The following is a 26,218-nucleotide window of genomic DNA, read 5'->3' on the forward strand; positions in this document are numbered from 1 at the left end:
GCAGCCTCAGCCAATTAAAATTAACCAGGCAAAACACATTTGGGGGTTTCCAACTATAAGCATTTATAGAATCCATCACACCCCAAAGTCTAGGAGCTTTCAGCTTGTTGTCATGCCAACTGGAGACCTTGCCAGGAGCATGGCAGATCCTTTATCACAGTCCTTTTCCCTTCATCCAGCTGGTACCAGTTTTTCCTCTCGCTTTTAACAACATTTCTATATAATAGGCTCAGAAGGATGTTTATTACCTTGTACAGTTGAGGGTATAGGTCTCCACACAGCAATGAGCTTATTGTGTATCTTTACAGCATGTAATGTTTCTGCATGTTTGTGCCGTCATTCAGTCAGCTCACAGAAGTGCTCAGACTGGAAACCTTCTGTGAAAGGCAGTGGTGTCACTTTTCTAACCAGTTCCCCAGACTGGTCGTTAAGGCCGTAGTGGTGCGGGAGCTGTCATCATTTGAATTAGTCCTGATCATGTACGTCCATTAGCGATCCCAGGGTATTTTTCTACAAGCAGGGATGTTAAACCCAATAGCCTGGCTAAACTGAACTGGGGTAATTGCATTCTGCATCCCTTGCCGTTTCCATTGGTTACTGTATTATTCTTCACTTCCTGACTTCAGCTGTTCTGCAGTGCCATTGAACAGCTATTGCCTCTCTCCCCAGCAGGAGTTGCAGTTAGTGTTGTTACTTCAGACTCCTTCTTGCTTATCTCCCATACTCCTTGCATCTGTGAACAGACACTTCAATACATTAACTCATGTTAAATTCTTATTGTTTAGAATAGCTGACTTTTCTCCTGTTACTCATCCTGGAAGCACCAGTCCTACATCTCAAGTTAGGTGAATGCTCCCCTCCCCCAGCTCTCCTGTGTCTGGCAACTGCTGCTTATGTCTGTGCAATGTGTAAGGGCTTAAGTTGAAAAAGACACGCCCCCCCCACACCCCCTCAAGTGACACAAGTTACAGCAACCTAAGCACTGTCCGCACCAGCGCTGTGTCAGCAGGATACGCTCTCCCACTGACATAGCTTCCACCTCTTGCGGAGGTGGAGTAATTCTGCCTCCGGGACAGCGCTCTCCTGCTGGCATAGAGCGTCTTCACCAGACACACTACAGCGGCGCAGCTGTGCCAATGCAGCGCTTCTAGCATAGACCTGTCCTAAGGAATGAGGGAGAGATTGCTGGTGAATCCCTGGGCAGGAATATTTGATCAATGTGCTGGCTTTCAAATGTCCTAGGACTAAAAACAGATATTCCAACTGTTCACCTTTCAGTTTTCTTTTCTTTTTTAGGTCCACCTGCTGAGCCACTGGAGCCCACCAGACCTTTACCGACTCTTCCTGTGCGCAGGATTCATTCCCCTTCGGAAAGGAAACATGAACGACAGCCAAGACCCCCCAGGCCGCCTTTAGGTGATAGGCCATCAACTCCAGGCATGAAACCCAACATCTGTGATGGCAACTTTAACACTGTGGCTCTGTTTAGAGGAGAAATGTTTGTTTTCAAGGTACTAAATCTGTTTTACCAATGATGTTTTCTTTAAGCTTTATATCCTGGAAAAGAATAATATGTGTAAATAATTACACATTATCAGCCATTTTATAGTACCACTTTGCTTTACTGAAAACAGTTCTATTATGTTTAACTGACATAATCAATGAGCATGAGAATTTTGAAAGGAAAGTTTTAGCAGATCCAAAAATATTTTACTAACACTTGGCATGGTGCCTAAGGAGAGCGCATAAATGAAAAAGTGTTCTTTGTGATGTTCATAATCTTGTTTTTCCTTCAGAATTACCTGCATTTTTGACAAAAAATAAACCAGGTTCTGTTTAATGTTTTTAAAGCAAAAAATATCAGATAGGAGACTCTTCTAAACAACCATGCAACCTACAGTTGAGAAGCACTCTTCTTGCACTAACTCATTGTTCAATGGGATTCTTCCTACGTAGCAGATGTAATCATAAAGCTATATTAACAAATCTGTATCTAGAATACATCAGCATTTTGATGACATCTTACTTTACTACTACTTAGCTCTTTTCATCAGTAGAACTGAAAGTACTTTACAAAGGAGGTCAGTTTCATTATACCCGTTTTATACATGGGGAAACTGAGGCATAGAGAAGCTCCATGACTTACCCAAGGTCACCCAGCAGACCAGTGGCAGAGGGACCAATAAAGCAGGGAAGGGGCCTCTCTACAAAAACTGCAATTTTCTGTCAAGAGTGGGTATATAACCTTCTTGTCTCTGTGGGCATAAACATATTCTGAGAAGAGTGACCAGATCAGACCCGGCAGGGGAGACAGGGGGGAGAATGCCTAGTTTGAGGATCCTGATGAGGCCGAGATGTGAGTCAGGCACCAAGAAGCTCAACAGTGTCAGTCCTGAAGTGGGGAAATGCATGCCCACTGCTGCAAATGTAGGCTCCATGGGGACTTTACCAGCAGGAATTCAGGGTTACGCAGTGGTTTTGGGAATCTAAATTTTGTATATAGGTGCTTAAAGTGGCAACTAGTAACATAATCTCCTTTGTGGATCTGGCTTTTAGAGTTGGGTTAGATCCTAAAGCTCAAATATTTGTTAGGGAGGTGCCAGTCTCAATGCCATTGTTTAAGTTGAGTTCCTTTTTACACTTAAAGAAGGGATTCAGCCTTTTTGTTTTATATGAAAAATATGGCAAGTCATCTGGGAGAGCAGAATGAATTTTCTGAGAATCTACAAGTATTATACATCCATTAATTATTAGTTATTATTAGTTAAATTGGAGAAGAAGGGATTAATATGAGAGTTGAAAGGTGGATAAGGAACTGGTTGAAGGGGAGACTACAACGGATCATGCTGAAAGGTGAACTGTCAGGCTCGAGGGAGGTCACTAATGGAGTTCCTCAGGGATCAGTCTTGGAACCAATCTTATTTAACATTTTTAGTACTAACCGTGGGAGTGCGCTAATAAAATTTGCGGATGACATAAAGTTGGGGGGTATTGCCATTATAGAGGAGGATCAGAATATCATACAAGAAGATCTGGAGGACCTTGAAAACTGGAGTAACAGAAATGGGATGAAATTTAATAGTGCAAAGTGCAAGGTAAGGCATTTAGGGACTAACAAGAAGAATTTTTGCTATAAACTGGGGACGTATCAGTGGGACGTGACAGAGGAGAAGAAAGGGCTGGATGTATTGGTTGATCAGAGGATGACTGTGAGCCGCCAATGTGAAACAGCGGTGAAAAAAAGGGTAATGTAGTCCTAGGATGCGTCAGGCAAGGTATTTCCAGTAGAGACAGGGAAGTGTTAGTACCGTTATACAAGGCACTGGTGAGCTCTCATCTGGAATAGTGTGTGCAGTTCTGGTCTCCCTTGTTTAAGAAAGATGAATTCAAACTGGAACAGGTGCAGAGAAGGGCTACTAGGATGATCCGAGGAATGGAAAACCGACCTAATGAGACGAGACTCAGCTCGGCTAGTTCAGCCTGACCAAAAGAAGGCTGAGGGAGATATATAAATACATCAAAGGAATAAATACCGGGGGGGGGAGGAGTTATTTAAGTTAAGCACCAATGTGGGCGCAAGAACAAATGGATATAAATTGGCCATCAACAAGTTTAGGCTTGAAATTAGACCATGGTTTCTAACCATCAGAAGAGTGAAGTTCTGGAACAGCCTTGCAAGGGGAGCAATGGGGGCAAAAAACCTAACTGGCTTCAAGACTGAGCTTGATAAGTTTATGGGGCGGGGGGGGGTGATGGGACTGCCTACAATGGCATGTCGCTGATCTGCAACTGCGAGCAGCAGATATCTCCAATGACCGGTGATGGGACACTAGCTGGGGAGCACTGTGAGTTACTACAGAGAATTCTTTCCCAGGTGGTCTCTATCGCCATTAAGTAGCAGGGTATATTGGCCTCTGGGACGTGGACACTGCAGTTGGAGGTATGACGCCAGATCCTGTAGACAAACCCAACCTAGCTTTGAGCTAGCTAGCTGGAACAACAAGAGCAGTGAAGCCTCCGCAGCATGGCCTAGCCACCTGAGAACATAACTCAGGGTCCCTGGCAGGCGTGTAGAGCTCATGTTGCTGCAGCTTCTCTGCTATTGTTATTCAAACTTGCTCACTCAAATCCAGCTGGGGTATGTCTCCACATTCTGCCCTCACACCTCTGACTATAGTGCAGACATACCTTGGAAGTCTCAGGGGCCAAGATAATCCATGCTAGGCTTGTTCCAGTAGTTAGAGAAAAGGAAGTGGCTCTGGAGTAGCAGTTGGTGGTTTAAGAAGAATACAGGCTGCCAATTCTGTGTAGGGCTCAGGTGCTGAGCCCAGGGTCTCTCAGCCAGAATGAATCCTAGAGCCAAACTGCCTCATTCCCACAGAGCAAGGAACTTAGAAGAGTGGGAGTGGTGACCTCATAGAGGCAAGGTGAACTCTACCTATCTGTTGATGGGCTTGTCTGAGGAGAGTCAGGAGCCCAGCATGGACAGCTGGGAAGGAAGTACCTGGGGAGAGGACACGTTGTTCATTGGAACTTTACTACAAGACTTGTTGTTAGTTTGCTGCCAGACCCCTGGGAAGAGGCTGGACTCTTTGAAGGAGAAGACCCACTCCAGCGTGATGCTGTGTTGTTTGTTTTAAAAGGGGCTCAGTAGGCATGTGTGGCTGGTAGGAGTTGCAGCCTGCCACAGGTCACTTGTCCCACCTTCTGATTGCTTGTGCCAGTAGTACCACGTGTTGGCAGCTTTGAGAGGTACGATGGGTTCAGTGAAAAGGCAGCCATCTTCCCTGAGTTCCAGCCATGGTGCAGGACAGTGGACTAAATGACCCTCTTCAGCACTGTATGATTGTTCATTGTAAATTCTGGAAAAATATGCAAAAGGGGCCCTGCATGTACTGGTATCTTGTCTTCTGCCAAGTAGGTGGGATGGACCCACTCACCCACGCACACACACACATGCACGAACACAAGAACACTCATTAAAGGATAGTAATGATTAGTACCAGTTCCTAACCTGTTATAGTGCTAAGAGAAAGCATCCTCCTATAAACTTAGCCAAAACTGGTTGGAATGCAGTCATTGCTCAAGATCAGTGCAACTACACAGAGCTTATGGTCGTCATTATGGTATCTGGGGGCATTTCATGCTCTAATTAGTGGTTGAATGTAGGGTATAAAAGTTCAGACACTCCAAGAGCCCTTTTTCTCTTCCTAGGATCGCTGGTTTTGGCGTCTGCGCAACAACCGAGTGCAGGAGGGGTATCCCATGCAGATTGAACAGTTCTGGAAAGGCCTCCCTGCAAAGATTGATGCTGCCTATGAGAGATCTGATGGGAAATTCGTTTTCTTTAAAGGTAGAGTATGTATACAATACAATTTTGCATCACTGTTCTAACTACTCTTCCTGCGGCAAGCTTTGACAAATGGGATTTTTGCTTGTCTGTTCTAGCGTTGTATTGGTTGGAACTGTATCTCATGTTGGAACCATTTGTGCAAATCCACAAAGAAAGGTAACTGAACTCCTCACAAACCCTCACTTCTAATTGCTCAGAGCCAGATGTTTAAAGGTATTTGGACGCTTAAAGATGCAGCTAGGTATCTAGTAGGATTTTCACAAGCACTGTGGGCTAGATCCATAAAGGCACTTGGGTGCCTAACTGCTGCTGTAGGCACCAGATCCTCAAAACCCTGCTCAGCTGCTGCCTAACCATGTCAGTGTCTAAATCCTCAGAGGTGCCTAAGTCTCTGCTAGTGGGAATATGCAAAATTGCCTACGTCCTGATGCTCCTGAGTTGCTTGGTGCGCTAACTCACGCCTAAGCCCTGGTGGGATTCTCAAAATAGGCATTCCCCTAGCTGCCTTTTGTACAGAACCTGATCTAGTAGGCAGATGTTTGAGCTAGTGGAGAGGGGAGGTGTTCAGTGTCCCCAAAAGCTCAGTGGCGACAGCATTCCCATGGGAAGTGGGAGACCTGGGTTTGTATCCCCACTTTCCCTGAGTTGGAACAGGGATTTGAACCCACAGCTCTTACATGAATGTCCTAAGCACCAGGCTGTTGGGTCCATTGCGGGGCTTCTCTCAATCTCTTGTTGAAGCCGTTGCACTTTGTATAAAGACTTATTGGCATAGGGACTTGAACCCACTGTCATGTGACCCTCCCACATGTAGGTGAGTGCTCTGTGCGCGAGGCTATGGATTCAGTCTCTCACTTGCCCAGTGAATATTTCATTAGTTATACAAAGTGGAGCAGCTTCAACAGGACTGCTTGAGAGAGCCCCACGCAAGACACTCTACACGAGGGTTATAGCACCTTGCCTTAAATGTGGGAGTCCGAGGTTCAAATCAGGCAGAGCAGCAGTTTGGACTTGGGACTCCCTCATTCTGGGAGTGTGCCCTAGTTATTGGCTATAAGGGGGTGGTGTTGTCTCTCTCTCACAGCTGCTAGGACACAGGCTACCTAAATGGCTGACCTGGCTTAAGTGCCTGATGGCTGAGAATCCTGACCAGAGATAGGTGCCTAACTACCTTTGAGGGTATCATGGCTTCACAGGGTCTGGTCTATGCCCCAGCCTGTAGCCAGTCCCTTGGGAGTGACTCCTTTAATGTGCTGGTCCACACAGTTCCACAGGCCAGGCCCGTGGCCTCCAAAACTGGGCCTTCAGGTGCCAGAAATCTCTGTGGCCTCCTGCAGTGAGTCCAGCCAAGCCAGACACTGTGGGAGGCTGGTTCTTACCCTTTTCAATGCCAGGCAGCCTTTTCAAACAAGGTAACAATTTGTTAGTGTCCTGGCCTACAGAATCTGAAAGTAGTTAGGTTACCACAGAGAACCAAAGGTTAAGACAGAGTTCAGACTGGCCAACACCAGGGCCCTTGGGCCGTGCAACCATAGAAACCAATTTTCCTTCCTCTCTCTGGGCTTTTCTACACTTAAAACACCACAGCAGCATAGCTGCACCGCTGCAGCACTTCAGTGTTGACACTACTTACATCAAAGGGAGGGTGGTCTCCTGTCAGTGCAGGCAATCCACCTCCCCAAGAGCCAATAGTTAGGAATTCTGCCATTGACCTTAGCACTGTCTACACAGGGACTTAGGCGGGCTTAACTGTGCTGCTCAGGGGTGTGGATTTTTCACACCCCTGACCGACATGTTCCAGTGTAGACTCTGTCCCTCCCTTTGTCTGTCAGTCCCAGGAGCGAGCCCCTGTGTCTGCGTGAGCTCACAGTTCCTGACACCTTTCCCCTTTGTTCTCCAGCTAGGGGGCCTTTGCTCTGCTTCCTGGCAGAGAGGTGGGGGGAAATCTCCTCCTCTTGGCTGTTGGTCACTAGGTATGAATGCCCCGGCCATTAGGGTGTCCACTGTCTTGGCAGGATCCTCCATTCACATGCGTAGATTCTATTCAGTTTGTTAATGACTGAGGTGGCTACGAGTCAAACACACCATTCCTTTCCTTTACATACAGTACACTGAAGTGCAAAGCCTAGAGGAAAACTGAGGTACACCAGGAATCATAAAAATACCATCAAAATTCCCACATTGGTCACAGATGGGCAGAGCTTAGGCCTTGCCCTTCTCCACAGCATATCCCACCGCTCAACGTGCTGGCTTCTCCAAATCCCTTTCTTAGGCCCCTAACTTCCCCATACAATGCCTGTGGTCCGGGGTGCCTAGGACTTAGTCCTCTTTGTGGATCTAACCCCTTGGCGCTGACTCCCACGGAAGTCATGAAATCAATGGAATTGGGCAATTAAGCGCTTTTTAAAATCCAACTAGGCACCTTTCTGTATGTTTAGGTAACTACCTCCCTTTAAAAATCTGGCCTCACCCACTTCACTCATGATCTCAGGGAAATGAGGGGAGGATTTGGCCCAGAGGTGACCATGTCTTGATGAAGAGTGATTGCTGAATGGAATTCATTGTAAAACCAAATATACAGCAGTGTCACTAGTACAGTAGACATGCTTCACCATGCTTTATGCTTGTGTAGTCTGGAGTGGATCTTGTCATAAATGGCGAAGAAAGTTATTCTGGACGGTATGCAGTGACAGGTGCAACCACATACTTGATGATTGTACAGAGTCCAAGGAACATGAGATTGACAAGTCCATTCAATCACATCTTGTTCACTGCAGTATTCCATTATAAATGTAATTTTTGACACGTCCTTACAAGCTCTTTTTAGCCTGAAGATAGGGGAGAATGTCTTTGAATTCTTGAGGCAAACCTGGTGATGCATTTATAAATTATTGGATTTAGAAAAAGACTAGTGTTTCTCACTTGACAAAAATTGGTCCCACAATCCCTTTTTCATTCAAAAGTCAAAAACATATTTTTTCTATAAAACTCAAGTTTTACCAACTGGGCCTTACTGGGAATTTTAACACAGAGACCCCTCTTGTGAATAATGGCTTAAAGCTTTTAAAGTTACTCAGAGTCATATTCTTTACTGTTGGGAGGGCCAGCAGGTGCCCAGCAGAGATTACAATGACTCTAAGAAACCTTAAATCTACTTCAGATTCTACCTAATTGAAGTCTTCATGTAAAAGAAAAAAAAATCTCCAGCGGTTTTTGTCATGAAGAGTCTCCACAATGTAAACCAATGACTAGGATTATTTGTCAATACAGTTGGTCAGACTGTTCATAGTGAATTATTTATCCAACCCATTTATTCCCACAAATGTTCTGTGAACAAAACAGAACTTTTAGGACTCTCTATTTGTAAATGTGTGTCAAATCATGTGTGTGTATTAATCACAGTTTATGGACTGTCCATAAATTGAGCCACTACACTTATTTGTTATCCCTATATATGACATATGATTGGTCACCCAAGTCACATGGTATTGTTTCTGTTTCCTAACTGGATGACTGAGGCTTTATAAACAAGAGTTGGCAACAAAAATGATTAGGGGTCTGGAACACATGACTTATGAGGAGAGGCTGAGGGAACTGGGATTGTTTAGTCTGCAGAAGAGAAGAATGAGGGAGGATTTGATAACTGCTTTCACCTACCTGAGAGGTGGTTCCAGAGAGGATGGTTCTAGACTATTCTCAGTGGTAGAAGAGGACAGGACAAGGAGTAATGGTCTCAAGTTGCAGTGGGGGAGGTTTAGGTTGGATATTAGGAAAAACTTTTTCACTAGGAGGGTGGTGAAACACTGGAATGCATTACCTAGAGAGGTGGTAGAATCTCTTTCCTTAGAAGTTTTTAAGGTCAGGCTTGACAAAGCCCTGGCTGGGATGATTTAATTGGGGATTGGTCCTGCTTTGAGCAGGGGGTTGGACTAGATGACCTCCTGAGGTCCCTTCCAACCCTGATATTCTATGATTCTATGAATCTTTGGTTCTCAACAGGACGGGAAGGAGAGGGAGCAGGAGATAAACAGACCTAAGGAATTCTAGGACATTTAGTTTTTTCCTGTCCCATTCTGCACAACCAAGAGGCATTATATTTGGCTCCTTATGTGGACCCCAGATGTAAAAATAATTGGCTTCCTTCCTAACTGGGGGAACAAGAAAGAAATCTTGCGGCCTTTTCTATAGCACTCATTGCTGTCATATCTGAGCCTGACAAATATTAATGAGTTATCTTTGCAGCAACCCTATTATATAGGGTGGGCTTCACAGACAAGGAACTGAGGCACTGGGAGATTATGGCCAAAATATTCAAGTCTCCAGTAATTTTAGATGCTCAAGTTATATAATGAGTGAGCAAGCAAGAGAATGATTCTACAGCCTGATGGTTAGAGCACTCCCCAAGAAGTGGGAGACTCAGGTCTAGCCCCCCTGCTCTAAGGTATCTTTATTTAATCCAAAGTGGAACAGCTTCAAGAAGAAAGACTGAGGATACTGCAGATCAGAATATCTCACAGCTCAGTGGTTAAAGCCTGCATCTCAGAGGTAACAGCTCCCTGTTCAAATCCCTTCTACCCCTCAAACAGAGGGGAAACTTGAGCCTGCAGAGTGGATTGGCCCCACAGGTGAGTTAGGTGGAGGAACACCTATCTTCCCCCACTCTGTGCATCACACTGGAGCTGAGGCATCAGGGTGCCTAGAGGGAGCCAGCGGTGTGCATACCCAGAGCCAGGAACACAGCGGCCTAGGAGACCTTTACAATAGAAATATGGGTGCTGAGTGATTGTAGGTGCCTGCTGAGTTCGGCAGCAGCAGCTGAGTGTGGATTTTGTGACTACCACTGGAACCTAAATTTGGGATTGTAGGGGTCTAACGTGGCAGTTAGGTGCCAAAGTCCCTTTGTGAACCTAGCCCGAGCTAACTGACCCCACTGCACATGCTGGGAGGTAGGGCAGAGCATTTTTATGCCATTGTCCCACCCTACCTCACACGGGTGTTTCAAATATAAATTCATTCATGTTTGTTAGCACTAACACAGAAACCAAGTGACATTCCCAAGGCCATGGAATCTGGCAACACTACAGTTCAAATTCAGGGCCTCCGGACTTCCAGGCCTGAGCTCATCCCTTGCTGCCAGAGGGGCTGAGCCTTCACAGCTCCCATTAACTGCAGCTGCTGTGAGCGCTCAGCACCTCTGCAGTCAGGCCCCCTGTGGACGATGCACCTTCTTTGACAACATTGTTGAAGCATGCCAGCAGCCTACCATGGAGAACTGCCTCTACCCACCCTCTCAGACCATCTGCATTAGGGGACCCTACTGCACAAGGAAACCACCTTATTCCTCCTGCTGCATGGGATTCCTTGGCATGTGTTAGCTTCCTCCTCCTCCTTCCCTCTCACTTGGAGAGTTGGGCTCTGGTGAATATTCCTCCCCAGAAGTGCCACCTGTGCAGCCAGTGAGGGCCTGTCTACACTGCAAACCTCAGCTGACCTATATTGGGTTGACTTACAGCCACCGCAGTAATTACTGCCGTGGTGCATGTCCACACTACCCTCCTTGGGTCAGTGGTGCGTGTCACCACCAGGAGCGCTTCCACCGACCTAAGAGGGGCAGTGTGGGGAGCTGAGATCCTAGTCTCTTAACTCCACTGGCAGCTCCCTGCTGGAAGCCTGGCTGCCCCACAGGCTCCCAGGTTCTCAGTGGGCTGCCCTCGCCGTCTGCTCCCCGTTCCCCACCAGGAGTGGGGGGAAGCCGCCCAGAGCTTCTCGCTCCCCCGGCCTGTTCCCTGCAGGGAGTCAAGCAGCTGTCGGTGTACTAGGGCACTTACATCAGTGGCACAGGGCTGTAGTTTAGACACTGACATAATTAGGTCGATATAAGCTGCATTATGTAGTGTAGTCCAGCCCTGAGTAACATGAGTTTAAATCCTGCTCACTTACCTCGTCTGCCTGGACAAGCCTGTATGACATGGTCTGTACTGAAATGTTGCCCCAAGTCCTGCCTCCTCTCACTCCCAGTCACTCTGTCCAAATCAGCGGTTCTCAACCTATTTACCATCACAGCGTGATATGTGGGCCGAATCTAATACTACCGGTATGGCCCAGAGGATGTCACATGGGCTCCAGCTGTGTACTGATTGGGCCGCAAGTGGCCCGTGGGTCGCAGATTGAGATTGAGTTAGGCAAAGTGAGTGTGGCTGGGTCTTTGCAGCAGGGATTTTTTTTTAAATTATTTATTGATTATATTATTCATTGGTCATTTACAATAAGACATGCCACTTACATTGCCTTGACATGTGTAGGCACATATCTTTTTACAGAATTAACAATATTAAGCAACATAGTGTCTATTGACCATATTTTTTTCTAACAAATTTTTCTTAATTTAAAAAAACTATATATATAACTTCACAAACTATACATAAACCTCTGATAATACATAAATTCATAATATACTAACCACTTGCTATGTAACCTTAGCTATACTTGAAACATTTAATTATATGTAATATGAATGGTTAACATATGAATCAATTATTTGTATTGCGCAATTTACAAACAATCAAATTGTGCTCATAAAACTACAACGAGTTAAAGAAAAATTATTAAAATACGATAAAGACTAGAAGCCAAATTCAGAGGAGGGGGCTAGGGACTGAAAGGGAAGGACGCATGTGGAGAAGGCAGGGGGAGGGAAGGGGCGCCATGCATTTAATAGGATCACTCAAATACTTTCAGGAGAGCATCCCGTATCGCTGTGACTTTTTCTCAGGTATTTCTGTTATGGGATATAAATGTTTCCACAATGTCCAAGCTGATGATGTCTATGGGCCAGTCTTCAATTGCTGCTCACTTTTAGGATTTCCATTTCTGTAGGAGTAGTCTTTTAACAATTATTCATGCTCTACTGAGCCAAAGTTTTTCAGATTTACTCCGCATCCAACTAATATTCACTAGGTTTAAAACCGCATAGTTAGCTTGTAACAATTTTATATGATAGGAAAAGTTAACACTGCAATTCAGTTCTGTCCAAATCCTTCAGGCACAGGAGCATTCCCAGAGCATAGGGGTTACGTTAGCACCCGCTGAGTCACAGAGCCAACAATTGTCTGACTCAGCAGCAGCTGTTTTGAACAGTCAGAGCGGGGTCTAATACACCCTCCATGTCATTTTCCGCTGGTGTAATCTTAAATGGAAGTGTAAGGAACAAACCTGGCTAAAATTTGTTTCCATTGGTTAGCAGAGAATAACTGGCCTAGTTCCTCCTCCCATTCGCTTTTTAGGGGATCGGCGTTTAGTTCAGATTTGCTGGCCAGGTGTGCACATAGTATTACCATCAGTCTTGGCGATCTGGGTCATATTTGGAGAGATGGAAGCCGTGCCGGTGGGCTGGGGTAGCGCGGGTATCAGGGCCAAGCAGACAGGAGATGGCATGTTTAAATTGGATGTATTGCCACTCCTCCTGAGTCTCCACCTTGAATCTTTCATTCAGTATTGTAAAAGGCGGGAAGTCAATAAACTGACTGATGGTCAGAATCCCTTTCCTAATCCAATCTGGCCAGCTGATGAGGTTGCCTGCTAGTCAGAGTTTCAAGTTACCCCAGCTAGAGACCTTGGTACATAGAAGGCGGCGATTTCTAAATTTAATAGACATCATACGCCAAGGATTCCTGGCTGCCCCCACAGTTGGTAATAGTGCTGTAGGGAATTGGGAGTGATCCGTGTGCAGTGCATTCAAAAGGAGCAAAGGAGCAACCAATTCTGCTTCCAGCTGGAACCAATCCGGGGCTGTACAGCACGAGGGATGAGCCACTGAGTTGCTAAACCCCCTGTTTTGATGGGGAACTGTAATCTGCGTAAGCAGGTTCTGGGCTCGTTACCAGGATCCCACAAGGACTTGAACGTGTTGTTGATTTGGTAAAAATAAAAGGGAGGAATATGGCTAGGGAGGGCTGGCCTTAGGGAAAATGGTACCCTGGGCGAACTTGTATTTTAATGCCCCCCATCACCCCTGGCTGCTCCTTGGGCTTCCCCCCATCTCCTCTGGGCCCTGCTGCCTCCCCCAGTGTTTAATTTGAATTGAAAGAGATTCCAGAGCTCAGCCCTGGCACAAATTAAGCATTGACAGGGTGGCCTGATACCGGCTGGTGCTGACCGGACTCCCTAAAGGCTCTGAAGGCAACGCCACCGCCAGCAGCTGCGTAGAAGTAGGGGGGGCATGGTATCTGGTGTATTGCCACCCTCACTTCTGCGCTGCAGCTGTGGCTTGTAGTGCCTGGTGCTCAGCATGTGGCTCAAGATGGGCTTCATGCTGTCACATGAGGGCTGCATCTTGCCAGAGCCCACGGCCCTCCTGCAGCCCTCTGGCCACTCCTGGCTTATTGGGGCACAATTTCAGATTTTGGGGGGTGGGAGGAAACTTTAACCATGATTCCAGGGACTACTCAGGCACTGAAAACGCTAGGGTTTTTGCAGATAATAACTTAGGAATTAGCCGACAGAGCACTGTATCTAACTGTTATATAAAGAAAGAAAAAATATATACAAACTCCACTTAAAGCCACATGTAAAGTTTATATGTAAATTTAGAACAATCAGGAGAAAATACAGAAAGATATTCCCAATCTTAAACCTTGAGGTATCAGTTCTGGAGCTTTAGCACCAGAGGTGAAAATAAGCCAGTAAGGTCTGGTACGGCATACCGGCAAGAGCCGATACACAGCTGACCGTACCAGCAGGGGCAGCTTCTCCAGGTAGGCAATTTAAAAAGGCCCTGGGTTCCTGGCAGCGGCCGGAGCCCTGGGCCCTTTAAATTGCCACCAAAGCCCCACTGCTGGAGCCCCAGGGTAGCTGAAGCGATTTAAAGGGCTTGGGGATTTAAAGTCCCCCGCCCCTTCGGCCTGAGGCCCCACCCCTTCCGCCCGAGGGGGACCCCCTCCGCCTGCTCAGGACCCTTAAGTTACTTTCACTCCTGTTTAACACAGATATGAGACACACACGTCTGATACTTTGTACACTATCTTTAATAGAAATAAATGAAAATAAAATCTGCTGACTTTCTCTAGCAGACACACTCTGTGTTACTACCATTATCTACTCTATTTTAGTCAATTGTTTTTCACTCCACTAAAAACATACTTAATTTTAACATATGTGATTAAGGGTTTTTTCTTCTTTATTTTTCTAATTATTTTGGCATTTATGTTTACCGATCACAATCATGTACGTGACTCACTAACATTTGACTGCATCGTTTCTATTGGCATCATAGTTGGAACTGCATTTATTTTCATGCACATTTTAAGATATTTTACAGATATAACTAAAAATACAATTTGAAAATAAGTGACCTTCATCTGCCCAGTGTCTAAAATTATATGTGTGGTTAATGTTTTTTAAACTGGCACTGCTAAGGTTAGTACAAGCTAAAGTTACATTCTAGAAGGATACAATTTTTTGATTGTATCAGTTTAAATAATTAATGACAAAGCACAATATGGTAATAAAAGTAATAATGCTAATTACTCCAGCCAGGACAGGGTTAGGCATTTTAGAACTCACTAGTCAAAGAATTAAATTTAAGCATAAGAGAGAAATAAAATTATGAAATGCACAAACCAGTCAAAAAACTAAAATAACAGCACTTTGAAAGAATAAAATTATAGAGAATATATGTGCATTACAGGATGTACCAAGAAGTAACAACAACAATAATACAAGTATGTGTTGGGAGGTGAGCGTGAAAGAGACAGAGTGTGTGTGAGAGAGAGAGAGACAGCGTGTGTGAGAGACAGAGTGTGTGTGTGTGTGAGAGAGAGAGAGAGAGACAGACAGACAGAGTGTGTGCGCTGGAGGAGCGGCACTCAGCAGTCTGAAGGCTCGTTGACAACAGCAGCCGCCAGCAGCTCCTCAGTCTCTGTCCTGACCCCTGGCCCCCCATCCCAGCTCAGCGGAGATATAGGGTACATGGGTGGAGGCGAGACAAGGGGAGGGGGACACCCTGACGTGAGCGCCCCCTTCCTCTCCTCCTGCTCCCCGGTTCTGCACAGAAAACAGGAGGCTCCCGGGAGCCGCTAGCCAGGTGTGGCTCCAAAGCAGGGGGCAGGTGCAACGCAGCTGCAGACGGCAGCAGAGTAGCGGGGGGAGCAGCACGCCTGCTCCGTAGGCACCCCGTTTATACCGACGCCCCAGGCTTTTGCCCCGTTTGCCCTTGGCCTAAGGCCGGCCCTGGAATTCAGGATGAAAAGGACCCTGGGAAGGGCATTCATTGTAATTGTGTTTGTTTTTCCCCAAAGGCTGAGAGGCAGTGCCTGCCATCTATTGAAATTGCTACTAACTGCATGAGTAATGGGGCAGGTTACCCTTGACTATGTTTTATATCTGAGGTTTGTCTGTTGCCATCTAAATGTACCTATAGGAGAGTCAGTTCCAGCTAAATCCAATGAGATCTTCATTGCTTCCGACTTTTCCCAATTTATCTTATTGCCAGAGAATTTACCCAAATTATCTATTGCTTGTAGGATATTTGGAATCGATTGATCTGGATTTTTAATAAATAGGAGGATGTGGTCTGCATATAGAAGGATTTTTGTCTTCTGAGTGCCTGATTTGATCCCTTGAATGGTATTCCCTAATTAGTATTGCAAGCAGTTCTAATGTTAGATTGAACAGGATGAGGAGAGGGAGCATGCCTCTCTAGTTCCCTGAAGCAGATCAAAGTGGGGGGACGTTGTGCTATTTGTTAGGATTGGGAGTTGGGATTGGAATATAACAACTTCATCCATGAAATAAAGGATTTCCCCAACCCAAATTTACCCAGAATACGAAACAAATATCACCAGTTCACTCTGTCAAAGGCAGAGTGTCCATTCTCTGAATGGAGTGAAATGATTGTATGGGAATTTCTAGAAGGTGGAATGCCACAACTTTGATCAATTGACATGTGTCATCTAAACCACGCCTTTTCTAAATAAATCCCACCTGCTTGGAGTGAACCACCCCACTCTACTTTTTCAAGCCTCTTCGCCAATATTTTTGAAAGTATTTTTATGTCAGCATTGATTAAAGAGATGGGTCGATGGCTGTTACTCCTTGGCATATCGTTACCCAGTTTAGGCAGTACAGTAACTAGGGCTTCTCTTCACTTTACGTTGTTTGGTTAATTTCAGGAGCTGAGCTTGGCTAACCCCTCTTTCCTGAGCAGAAAAGGATCCAGCCCCTAACAGAAGCTGTTAGTGCCTCCCATAGGGTCGAATGGGGTATCTCTGGTGTATCATTTGTTTCAAAGAAAAACAAATTTCTGCTGTGATCTAGTTCTGAAAACTGTTATCTTTCAGAAGAGAGGCGTTCAGTCTCCATCTCTTACAAATCCAGTTTGTCTCAGGAGGGGAAATTGAAGTGTCGCTGGTGCATGATCAGAGATCCTGATAGTCTTGATTTCGTTATCAGTGTGGAGTCCATAGAAATCAGGAAGAAATCTATTGGAGAATATGTGGAAAGTGTGGAGGAAAAAAACCTAAAACCCTTCATTGTAGGGCTCTGCAACCGCCACACATCTTTTAACCCCAAGTCTTCCATATAGCCTTTCTAATGGTTCTAGCATGTTACCGTGCATACTGGGGCCGGCCTGACTTGTCTAAAAAAGGATCCAACACCCATTAAAATCTCCTACTGTGATGACTGATTCTAGTGGGATAGTAATTAATTTGGAAAAAAAACTTAAAAAAAAAATCTTGGCTCATCTTTATTAGGTCCACATATATCAATTAGGGAATATAGAGAGTCAGAGATCTTAGGCTTCACCAGCAAAAATCTACCTTCCTCATCTTTATTTATATCTAGAACTTGTAAATTCAGTCTTTTGCAAAACAATATCCCTACATCTTTGTCTGCTAAACACCTCTTCCCCCATCCAGCCCCTTCTAAATTTCTCTGCCTCCAAGTCATGAAGGTGGTTTTCCTGTAGGAAGATAATATCTGCTTGCAACGGTTCTAGATGAGTGATTATTCTTTTTCTTTTTATCTGGTGATTCACCCCCTTGATGTTCCTGGAAATACAATTTATAATATTAAGCATGAGGAGTGCTTACGTCAACTATTTCTTTATTAGGTGCCTGAGTAGCGTCATAGCTTGAGCCACAGTTAGTTTCAGATCTAGGAAAGGTATTTCTGGGCTCCCCCTCACCACCCCGGAGACGTGAACGGGGGAGGGGGGGAATGGAGAGAGTTAGGCAGATCAGGAAAGGTAAAAGATAATGTGGGTGTGACAGGGCGCTAGGCAGGAACTCCTGAGCCAACCCTCTGTCATGCCAGCTCCAATTAAGGGAGGTAAATTGGAGCTGGTTAGAGAAACCTGCACCAGATTGGCAAATGGGAAACAGCTGCCAGACTAATCAGCCAGGAGCTACATACAGGCGTAGAGGAAGGAAGCCAGGGGAGAGCCAGAGAGCAGAAGGAGAGTGGTAGCTCTTCTCTCCTGGGTGCAGAACCTGAGAAGTCCTGAAGGCTGAAACCCCAATCTGTATATGGTGAGACGGTGGTGGGCACGCACGCTGAACCCCAGGGGCTCTGAGTGGTTTGTGAACGCAGCAGAGGCAGGAGCAAAGGGGACCCTGCTATACCCTGTTACAGTGAGAAACAGAAAAAAAAGAAATGAAGTGATCAAAATTGACCAAAGATCAGTTGAAAAATATATAATTCTTATCCAAACAGAAATAGGACCTAAATCCATGAGATTTACAAGGGGGTGACCTCATCCCCCCACCACCCTCAAAACACCCAGTTTGAGTATAACTGGATTCCCTTTAGCTTTATAAAGAAGAAATAGTCTGATATCAAAAGAAGATGTTGTTTCTGCACTGTTCACAACAACAAAAGGGGGAACGAGTCTATAGTGGATATTTAAGAAAGTTATGCAAATTGTTTAAGTAACCTTATGCTAACGTAACTGGATCATTTGCAGATAAGAGTTTATTAGCAGACCTGTTCTGCCGACACTTTGCCCCCTAGAGCCTTGTCCATGCTGGATTACAATGCGAATGCCATTGCTCAAAAGTTCTATCAGCAATAGAAACCAACACAGCATTTCTTACAACTCATTTAACAAAAATAAAAACGAAAGATAAGCCCTTGCACTAATGTTATTGCCAGTCTCACAATAACATGTTCTCAGCAATCTGCTGAATCAGAACCAGCAAGTATCATTATTCCTGGATAGGATTTTAGGAGCTCAGATTTCTTTACAGTTGGGAATGGAAACGATTTGTCATGAAACCAAAAGCTTCATTAGAATCATAGAATATCAGGGTTGAAAGGGACCTCAGGAGTTCATCTAGTCCAACCCCCTGCTCAAAGCAGGACCAATCACCAACTAACTCATCCCAGCCAGGGCTTTGCCAAGCCTGACCGTAAAAACCTCTAAGGAAGGAGATTCCACCACCTCCCTAGGTAACCCATTCCAGTGCTTCACAACCCTCCTAGTGAAAAAGTTTTTCCTAATATCCAACCTCCCCCACTGCAGCTTGAGACCATTGCTCCTTGTTCTGTCATCCGCTACCACTGAGAACAGTCTAGAGCCATCCTCTTTGGAACCCCCTTTTGGGAAGTTGCAAGCAGCTATCAAATCCCCCCTCATTCTATTATTCTTTTCCTCTGCAGACTAAATAATCCCAGTTCCCTCAGCCTCTCCTTGTAAATCACATGCTCCAGCCCCCTAATCATTTTTGTTGCCCTCCGCTGGACTCTTTCCAATTTTTCCACATCCTTCTTGTAGTGTGGGGCCCAAAACTGGACACAGTACTCCAGATGAGGCCTCACCAATGTCAAATAGAGGGGAACGATCACGTCCCTCGATCTGCTGCAATGCTCCTACTTATGCAGCTCAAACGTTGCTTGGCTCTGGTAGCTCTCACACACGTACATATAAGGCAAATGGGTTGAATAGTTTCAGATTTACTATAAACCCAGAATTTAGGAGATTAGCTGGGGATGAAGGAAAGTAAAATCACTGGGGGGAAGAGGAGGGAGTTGGAAAAGGTACCAGGAGAGAGCGGCCTCAGACAGAAAACGAACTCACACTGCTCTGTTGAGCCCTGCTGCTGATCCACAGGTGTAAGGCATCCCCAGGCCCAGTACCGCACTTTGCTTGGAGTCAGGATCTCGAAGGGGGATGTGCTCCCTGTGCACTGGAATTGTGAGAGGGGCAGATGCTTTCAGTGCACTGGAGTCATGGGGGTGGGGGGGGGGGTTTGCTCCCAGTACACTGGAATTGGGGGGTGGGGCTGTTGCTCCTGGTGGACTGGAATCAGGGGAGGGGGGTGTCGCTCCCAGTGCACTGGAATCATGGGGGGCAGGTAGATGCAGACCAAGCAAGGGTCTCCGCATTGTAACACTCCTGCCTGCAGCAGCTTGAGCACAGAACTGCCTCTGGAGTCTGGGGGGAAGGGAGGGCAGAAGGGTCAAAGTTCAATCAGAGATGAGAGCCTTCTCCCGACCCCCCACTCAGCTCCCTGGGCTGGTGAAACCAGGGGAGGACAAAGAAATCAAGCAGAGGGAAGGGGAAGGGAGAAACTGGTGGTGCATTTGCCCTGCACAGTTTGGCGCTGAGCTGGGAGCTGAAGTTCAACACAGCAGTGACTGAGCTGGCAAAGTTGTTTTAACGCATCCTGGCTGTATCTGCCGTGGTGTCTTGTGCTGTAGTGAGATCAGATCCTTTCAGCCTCTTCTGCTGCTGTAAAACTAAGCACCTGGCCTTCCTTTTAACACAGAGTAGCAGGGAGGGAAATGAAGTTCTCCAGCCCTTGGGCTAGAGCTTTGGATCTTGAATTTTGCCCTCTTTTCCCCACGTCCTTGGTGTAATCCTGGAAAATCACCAGCCTGTGTACTTGCCATGTTAGATTTTTAAGGTCCCAGGCTGTTTTTGAGAGTGCATTCCTTCCTGTTGTATTTTAGAACCCTTACAATTATGGCCCAGGGCTTTGCATTTGGAGGGGGTTTTGGTGCAAGGGGGTGGTGGGCTCTCTTAATATCTTGGGTTCTGATCAGGGGAGAGACAAAGGCCCTGGCAGCATGGTGGATAAAAATACCCCAGACCTCCCTTTATCCAGCCCCTCTGAGATCCCCACAATTCTTAGACTGTTTCTCCTGGCGCTTCCCTCTCACGATCAATGCCCGTCTCCCGCAGTGCTTTAACAGGTCTTTCTGTGGCTGTGCAGTCATGTCCATAGTACTCACTGTGTCATCTAGTGAGGAGAGTCTGGCCTCAGCTTTCTTTGGTCTCGTTGCCAAGCCTTGCAAGTCAGCTGGAAGTGTACTAGTGAGATTTACGTTCTCGGGTTATAGCTTCAGATAATCTGTCCACTTGAGACTTGTTTTAGCCAGTCTGTAATTTCACCTAGTCTCAGAGGGGCAGCATCTCCCCGGTCAGCTGTCCTGGCGCCAAGAGGGCTGTGCAACGGCTTCTGCTTTTTAGGATAGTGTGGAAAGGCTGGTGAGGGCGCAGCATCCCTACCGGCATTACATTAAAAGCGAGGCGGGATAGACTAGTATCTCATCCAAATTGGATGGAAAGCAAATCAGTTGTTACTCGTTGTGAGCGTCAGGGGGTGGGGAAGGGAGCTGTAGAGCTCTGCAGCCCCGGCCCTGGTGGCTCCTGGAAGCCTGACCATATTGTGTTATATCGTTCATTTAGCCCTCTTTTCTCAAAACCATGGGAGGGGGAAGAGTCCCAGGCGACTAGAAAGCAAGGAGAGCTAAAGCCGGAGGGGGAATGGATTATTCTCATCACAGCAGTTTGCCCCTTGCCACAGTACTTTCTTGTGAGGCGGATGACGCTAGTCTTGGGGGTTCACTTTAGGAATGGCCCCTGACTTCTGCATGTGACCCAACATGTCTTTTAGGGTGCAGCCACCTTCTTCCTTATGATGGCTCTATGATTACCTGTCTTCCATGGTGTGTGCACCAATGTGTCACCAGTAGGGAGAGTTGGAAACTACAGGACACTCTCGCTATAATGCCCTTCATAATAACGATAATATAATGAACCTGGTGCCTGGATCCCACCTCCAGCCCTGGGGCTGCAGCAAGGGCTGACAGCTCCTCCGGCCCTGGGTCTGTGGTGGGGGCTCAGAGCTCCTCCAGCCCCTGGCTTGGATCCCGAGGGGTTTGTTAGGGGAAGGGTGTACTGTACTTAGGGTAACAGCAGGGGCCAGCTAGCTGTCTGGGAGTGAATGTAGTCATGACTAAGACAAACATGGATACACACAAAACCCCTTCACAGGAAACAGGCAGGGTTGAATACTATTCAACACCTGCAACTTTAGTTGAGTGTTACGAGTTTTCAGAAAGTAATTGATTAAATGAATCATTTGTCATGGTACTGAGCATGGTATTTAGTATGTATTTGCTGACTACTGCTGAGACTATGTTGCATGTAGTGATCCCAAATAGTGGCTCACATCTTAGTGGAGAAGTGAGCCCATAGACACCTTCTCTTTCAGTCACGCCCGTCCAACACCCTGCTGGTGACTCTTGGTACGTAAAGCATCTCAGGAATATGGTGCTGTGTTTGTAGGCTCTCTAGTGAGGTCAGTCATTCAGCGTCCTCCCGGTCGTTTATTCAGCGTGAATCACTTTTGTCTCCTTTTGCTCTTCATCCATCCCTCTCTCCCTCCCCTCGGTTTCTCTCAGCTGGAAACAAGGAGGAGAGCTAGCACCAGGTGACCAGCCAGCTCTCTGCAGCCTACCAACAAATGTTCTTGGGCCACCACAGACCACAGTTTGGGGACGCTGCTGTAATCAGCCTGGCAAGTGATGTTTCGTAAGCACTCCCCTGCCGTGCGCCTAACCTGAAGTTCAGTTACAGGCCGTGAGAACATTTCAGATTCAAGTGGTCGGCTGGATCTCAGTAAATTTATTGTCTGTTTCCCCCCCCCCCCCCCCCATCCCTAGGAGATAAATACTGGGTCTTTAAGGAAGTGACAGCAGAGCCAGGGTACCCACACGGCCTGGTGGAGCTGGGAAGCTGTCTCCCCCGGGAAGGCATCGACACAGCGTTGCGATGGGAGCCAGTGGGCAAAACCTATTTCTTCCGAGGAGACAAGTACTGGCGCTATAATGAGGACAAGAGAGCGACTGACCCAGGATACCCAAAGCCCATCGCTGTGTGGAGGGGAATCCCACAGGCCCCACAAGGAGCTTTTATCAGCAAAGAAGGCTGTACGTAGATCCCATTATTGCAAGTGCTGGTCAGACTAATACCAGGTTCCCTAGCTTGGGGCTGGTTTGTTTCAGATGGTTTTACTGAGCTGGAGTCAGGCCCCAGCGCTCACAACGTTGCTCTGACATCAGTGGCCCCAGAGGCCGCGAAGGGCTGGGGTCACAAAGCAGCGGAGGCTGGGCCATGCTGAGCATCCCCAGCCCTAACGTCTAGGCGCCTAGAAAACCGCTGGGTCCAACAGGGCTGCGTTAGGCGCCTGAGCCCCTGTGCACTGACTCGGGGGAGACGGGCACCTCAGAATGGGATTCATAACGGCCAGCCTGCGAGGCAGCTACTCGCCTACAGTAGCCACCGGGAGGTGCCAAGTCCAGGCGGGTGCTAAGCTCCACCCCCTCAGAGACAGGTGTCCAAGTCCAGGCTCCAGGGAGGGGCCTCCCTCTGCTTGGGGGTCTCAGCTGTAAACCCTCTTTTGGGGCGCGGTGCCCATGCTGTTTTAGCAGGCAGGGCAGAGGGAGGCGGCGCTCCACAAGTTAGGGTCCTCACGGAGCGTGCGGGAGACCCATGGGGCAAGTGCCCCCTCTGCCTGAGGGGGAGAGGGGATTGGAACAGAAATCTGCCACCCCACGGTGGGGGCTGGGCTCTGGGATATTCCGATGTGGGGACGCCCTCAGTCTCTCTTGTTGAAGCTCTTCCACTAATGAAAGAATGATTGGGCCAGAGAGAGAGCCCAGCCATGAGGAGGACTGTAGTCAGGTGGGGAGAGCGCTCACGGGGGAGGGGGAATAGCCAGGATCCCGCACCCTGCTCTAATGACGTTTTTAAATTATGTATTCACAGTGGAACAGCTTCAACAGGCGAGATGGAGGGAGCCCCCCTCAGACTAGCCCAAAGCCCAGCGGCTAGGCCACTGGCCTGAGGGGGGGGGGGGCAAATCTCTGCTCAAATCCCTTCTTCCCTGCAGGGTGGAATGGAGATCGTCACATCCCAGCTGAGCACCCCAATCAGTTACAAGGGACCCCTCTCCTATGGGGGTCTTGTGTAAGTTTGCCTGGAGGGACCAGATTTGGTAGGTGAGCTTTGAACCTGCATATTAGATTGGGCCCCACAGACAAGTTAGGCGGAGGAACGCCTTTCTTCCCCCGCTTGGCGGAGCGCTCTGGCAGGTAGGTGACCTGAAAGCTGCAGTGTTTATACTCAGAGGCAGAAACATAAGGGGCCTCAGGAACTTTTACTGCAAAAATGTAGGTGCTGAGTGAGTTTAGGCACCTCCAGGTCTGGCTACAGCTGAGCAAGGGTTTTGTGACTCTGAATGGGGCCTGATTCTGGGATTTAGGCACCTCACATGGCAGATAGGCACCTAAGTCCTCTTGTGAATCTAGCCCCAGTAATCTGTGACCCACTTCCCTGCCCCATTCAAACAAACACACACCTTCTTTTCCACGACTAAGTCACATTATTGTATTGCAAGCTCCTTGGAGCAGGGACTCTATCTCCCGCTGTGTTTGCCCAGTGCCCAGCCCCATGGGCCCCTGCCTAGGGACTATGAGCAATATTTACTTCGCCATCCCTGTCTGCATCTATCAGACTGTTTCTCTCTCCCCATTCATTTTCTCCTTTATCCTCCAACTCTTCTCCAGCCAACTGGGAAAGAGAAGCAGCTGGCTGGAGTGGAGTCTGTCCTCTGCAGAGGATACAGGCACCCTTGTTGCAGTGGATTTCTCTTGAGTTGTCAGGAAAGATCCCCGAGCTCCTACAGAGAAGTGGAGTGGGAGCCAGCTAGGCAGGAGCCCAGAAGACGGGGAGCTGGAATTTTCCCTGCCCTTTCCCGACAGGGTGGGGAGAGAGAGACTAAGAAAAGGGCGTGTGGGAAGCATCTGGAGAGTGAAGGTTACGTCAGTCAAGGAGCAGCTGAAGGCATCAGCCTTTCAGCAACAGAAGGGGAGCTTTTAAAGCCACTGTCCAACTGGTTAATAATCAAGGCCAAATCTTCAAACAGGTGTGCTCCAAAGAGCTGCTCCTATCCAGGGTCTTCTCCCTCACTTCCCTCTCAGAGCCAAAATATGAAACAAAAATATTCTAAAAATATCAACAAACCAATATCCAAATCAGTGCAGACGTTGGTCCCCACAAAATATTGGAATGTTTTTGTAACGTAGAGGAAGTCCCCGAGTGCATCATGGCATGCTTGTTGGTGCTTTAGTTGACCCTAATTTGCCCCTGAACGCTTAGATTAGAATTTCAAATAAACAGCAAATCAGCGGCTTGGTTTTTCCTGTAAACATTTGCTCTACATGCCTCTAAAATCAAGAAGTTGCCTTCAAATTTGCCATGGGAGGTTCCTTATGTATGTTTTTCTTGCCCCCACAGCCTCCTACCATTAGGCAGAGAAATAATGACTGTAAGCGAAACTCCTTTCAATACCTCTTTGTGCCCATTCGGTTTCAAGTCTTTGAATGTTATGCTATGAAGTGATCTCTCTTTTGTCCCCTAGTTTATACCTACTTCTATAAAGGGAAGGAGTACTGGAAGTTCGATAACCAGAGGCTGAGTGTGGAGCCAGGCTACCCCAGGTCAATCCTCAAAGACTGGATGGGCTGCAACCAAAAGGAAGTTGAACAAAGCAAAGAGAGACGCTTCCCCCACGATGATGTGGATATTATGGTGACAATCAATGATGTGCCTAGCACTGTAAATGCAATTGCAGTCGTGATCCCTTGCATCTTATCTCTGTGTATCCTTGTCTTGGTATATACCATCTTCCAGTTTAAAAACAAAGAAGTGCAGCAAAACGTTACCTATTACAAACGACCTGTCCAGGAATGGGTATGACACGTTCACCTGCACATTTCAGCTCAGAGCTGCTCAAATGAGTTCCGAAGTCCACCAAACAAAACAGTTCAAGTGACTTATTATGAATCATGGGAGTTCTGGGACTGAAAGAAGCAGGAATTACAGAGGTGGCCTTGCAGCGTGGAGCCTCTTTCCTTCTTACTGCCTCCGTCATGTGTCTGTCTTGCTGTGCCATTCTCCACAGGCCCCCTTGTGCGTGTCAGAGACTGCAAGAGGAATTTTCTTGAAATGTTTTTCAGCTGACTTGGGAAATCTTCTTCAGTTCCCTGCCCCAGTGGTCTCTGTTAAACCCAGCATTCTCCAGTGTAGCTAACCACCTCTAAATGGACCAGGTTTTTTACAGTTGTCTCATAAATGAATTAAGATCATTAAATCTATGAAACAGGAGCAATTCAGTATCTTAAGGAGAAGACATGCTGATACTGAATCATTCTAAAAGATCTTCTTAGTTTATTACAAGAACCAGGGAATTACCTGGATGCAGTTTTCCAATACCTGCTGGTCAGATGTTTTGTACATACATAATACTTGATGCTGTCACTCAGCACAGTGCACAAGGAGGAGGTAACTCTGTGCAGGCCAGGAGTTCAAGGAACTCTTAACCAGATATAGTAAAAGCAACTCCTCAGTTGAGTTAGTCCACAAGACAAAGACCAAAACACTCCCTACTGTTAACACAGGCCTAAATGCTTTTGTTTTAGGAACCTCTCATGTAATGAATATTTAAATGTCATATTACCACGATTTGAAATTCCCATCAGTCACAAACAATAAATTGTTACCAAAACAATGAACAATTT

General features: G+C 46.8%; 1 protein-coding gene across 14 annotated transcripts in view; it reads left to right on the plus strand.

The window, feature by feature from the left end:
* MMP24 (matrix metallopeptidase 24) overlaps positions 1-26,218 on the plus strand; it is a 162,584-nt gene extending 136,366 nt beyond the window's left edge. For 8 of the 14 annotated variants that reach the window (XM_073310034.1, XM_073310035.1, XM_073310036.1 and 5 more), the window contains 6 exons: positions 1,297-1,511; positions 5,215-5,353; positions 22,301-22,567; positions 23,530-23,606; positions 24,936-24,966; positions 25,060-26,218. In XM_073310034.1, coding sequence (XP_073166135.1) covers positions 1,297-1,511; positions 5,215-5,353; positions 22,301-22,567; positions 23,530-23,606; positions 24,936-24,966; positions 25,060-25,397 — 1,067 coding nt within the window. In that variant the 3' untranslated portion in view covers positions 25,398-26,218. Of the gene's footprint in view, positions 1-1,296; positions 1,512-5,214; positions 5,354-22,300; positions 22,568-23,405; positions 23,468-23,529; positions 23,607-24,935; positions 24,967-25,059 lie in introns of those variants that run through there. The other 6 variants (XM_073310031.1, XM_073310033.1, XM_073310032.1 and 3 more) reach the window with 6 other exon arrangements.

The sequence above is a fragment of the Lepidochelys kempii genome, chromosome 13 (assembly GCF_965140265.1).
Source record: "Lepidochelys kempii isolate rLepKem1 chromosome 13, rLepKem1.hap2, whole genome shotgun sequence".
Taxonomy (NCBI): domain Eukaryota; kingdom Metazoa; phylum Chordata; order Testudines; family Cheloniidae; genus Lepidochelys; species Lepidochelys kempii.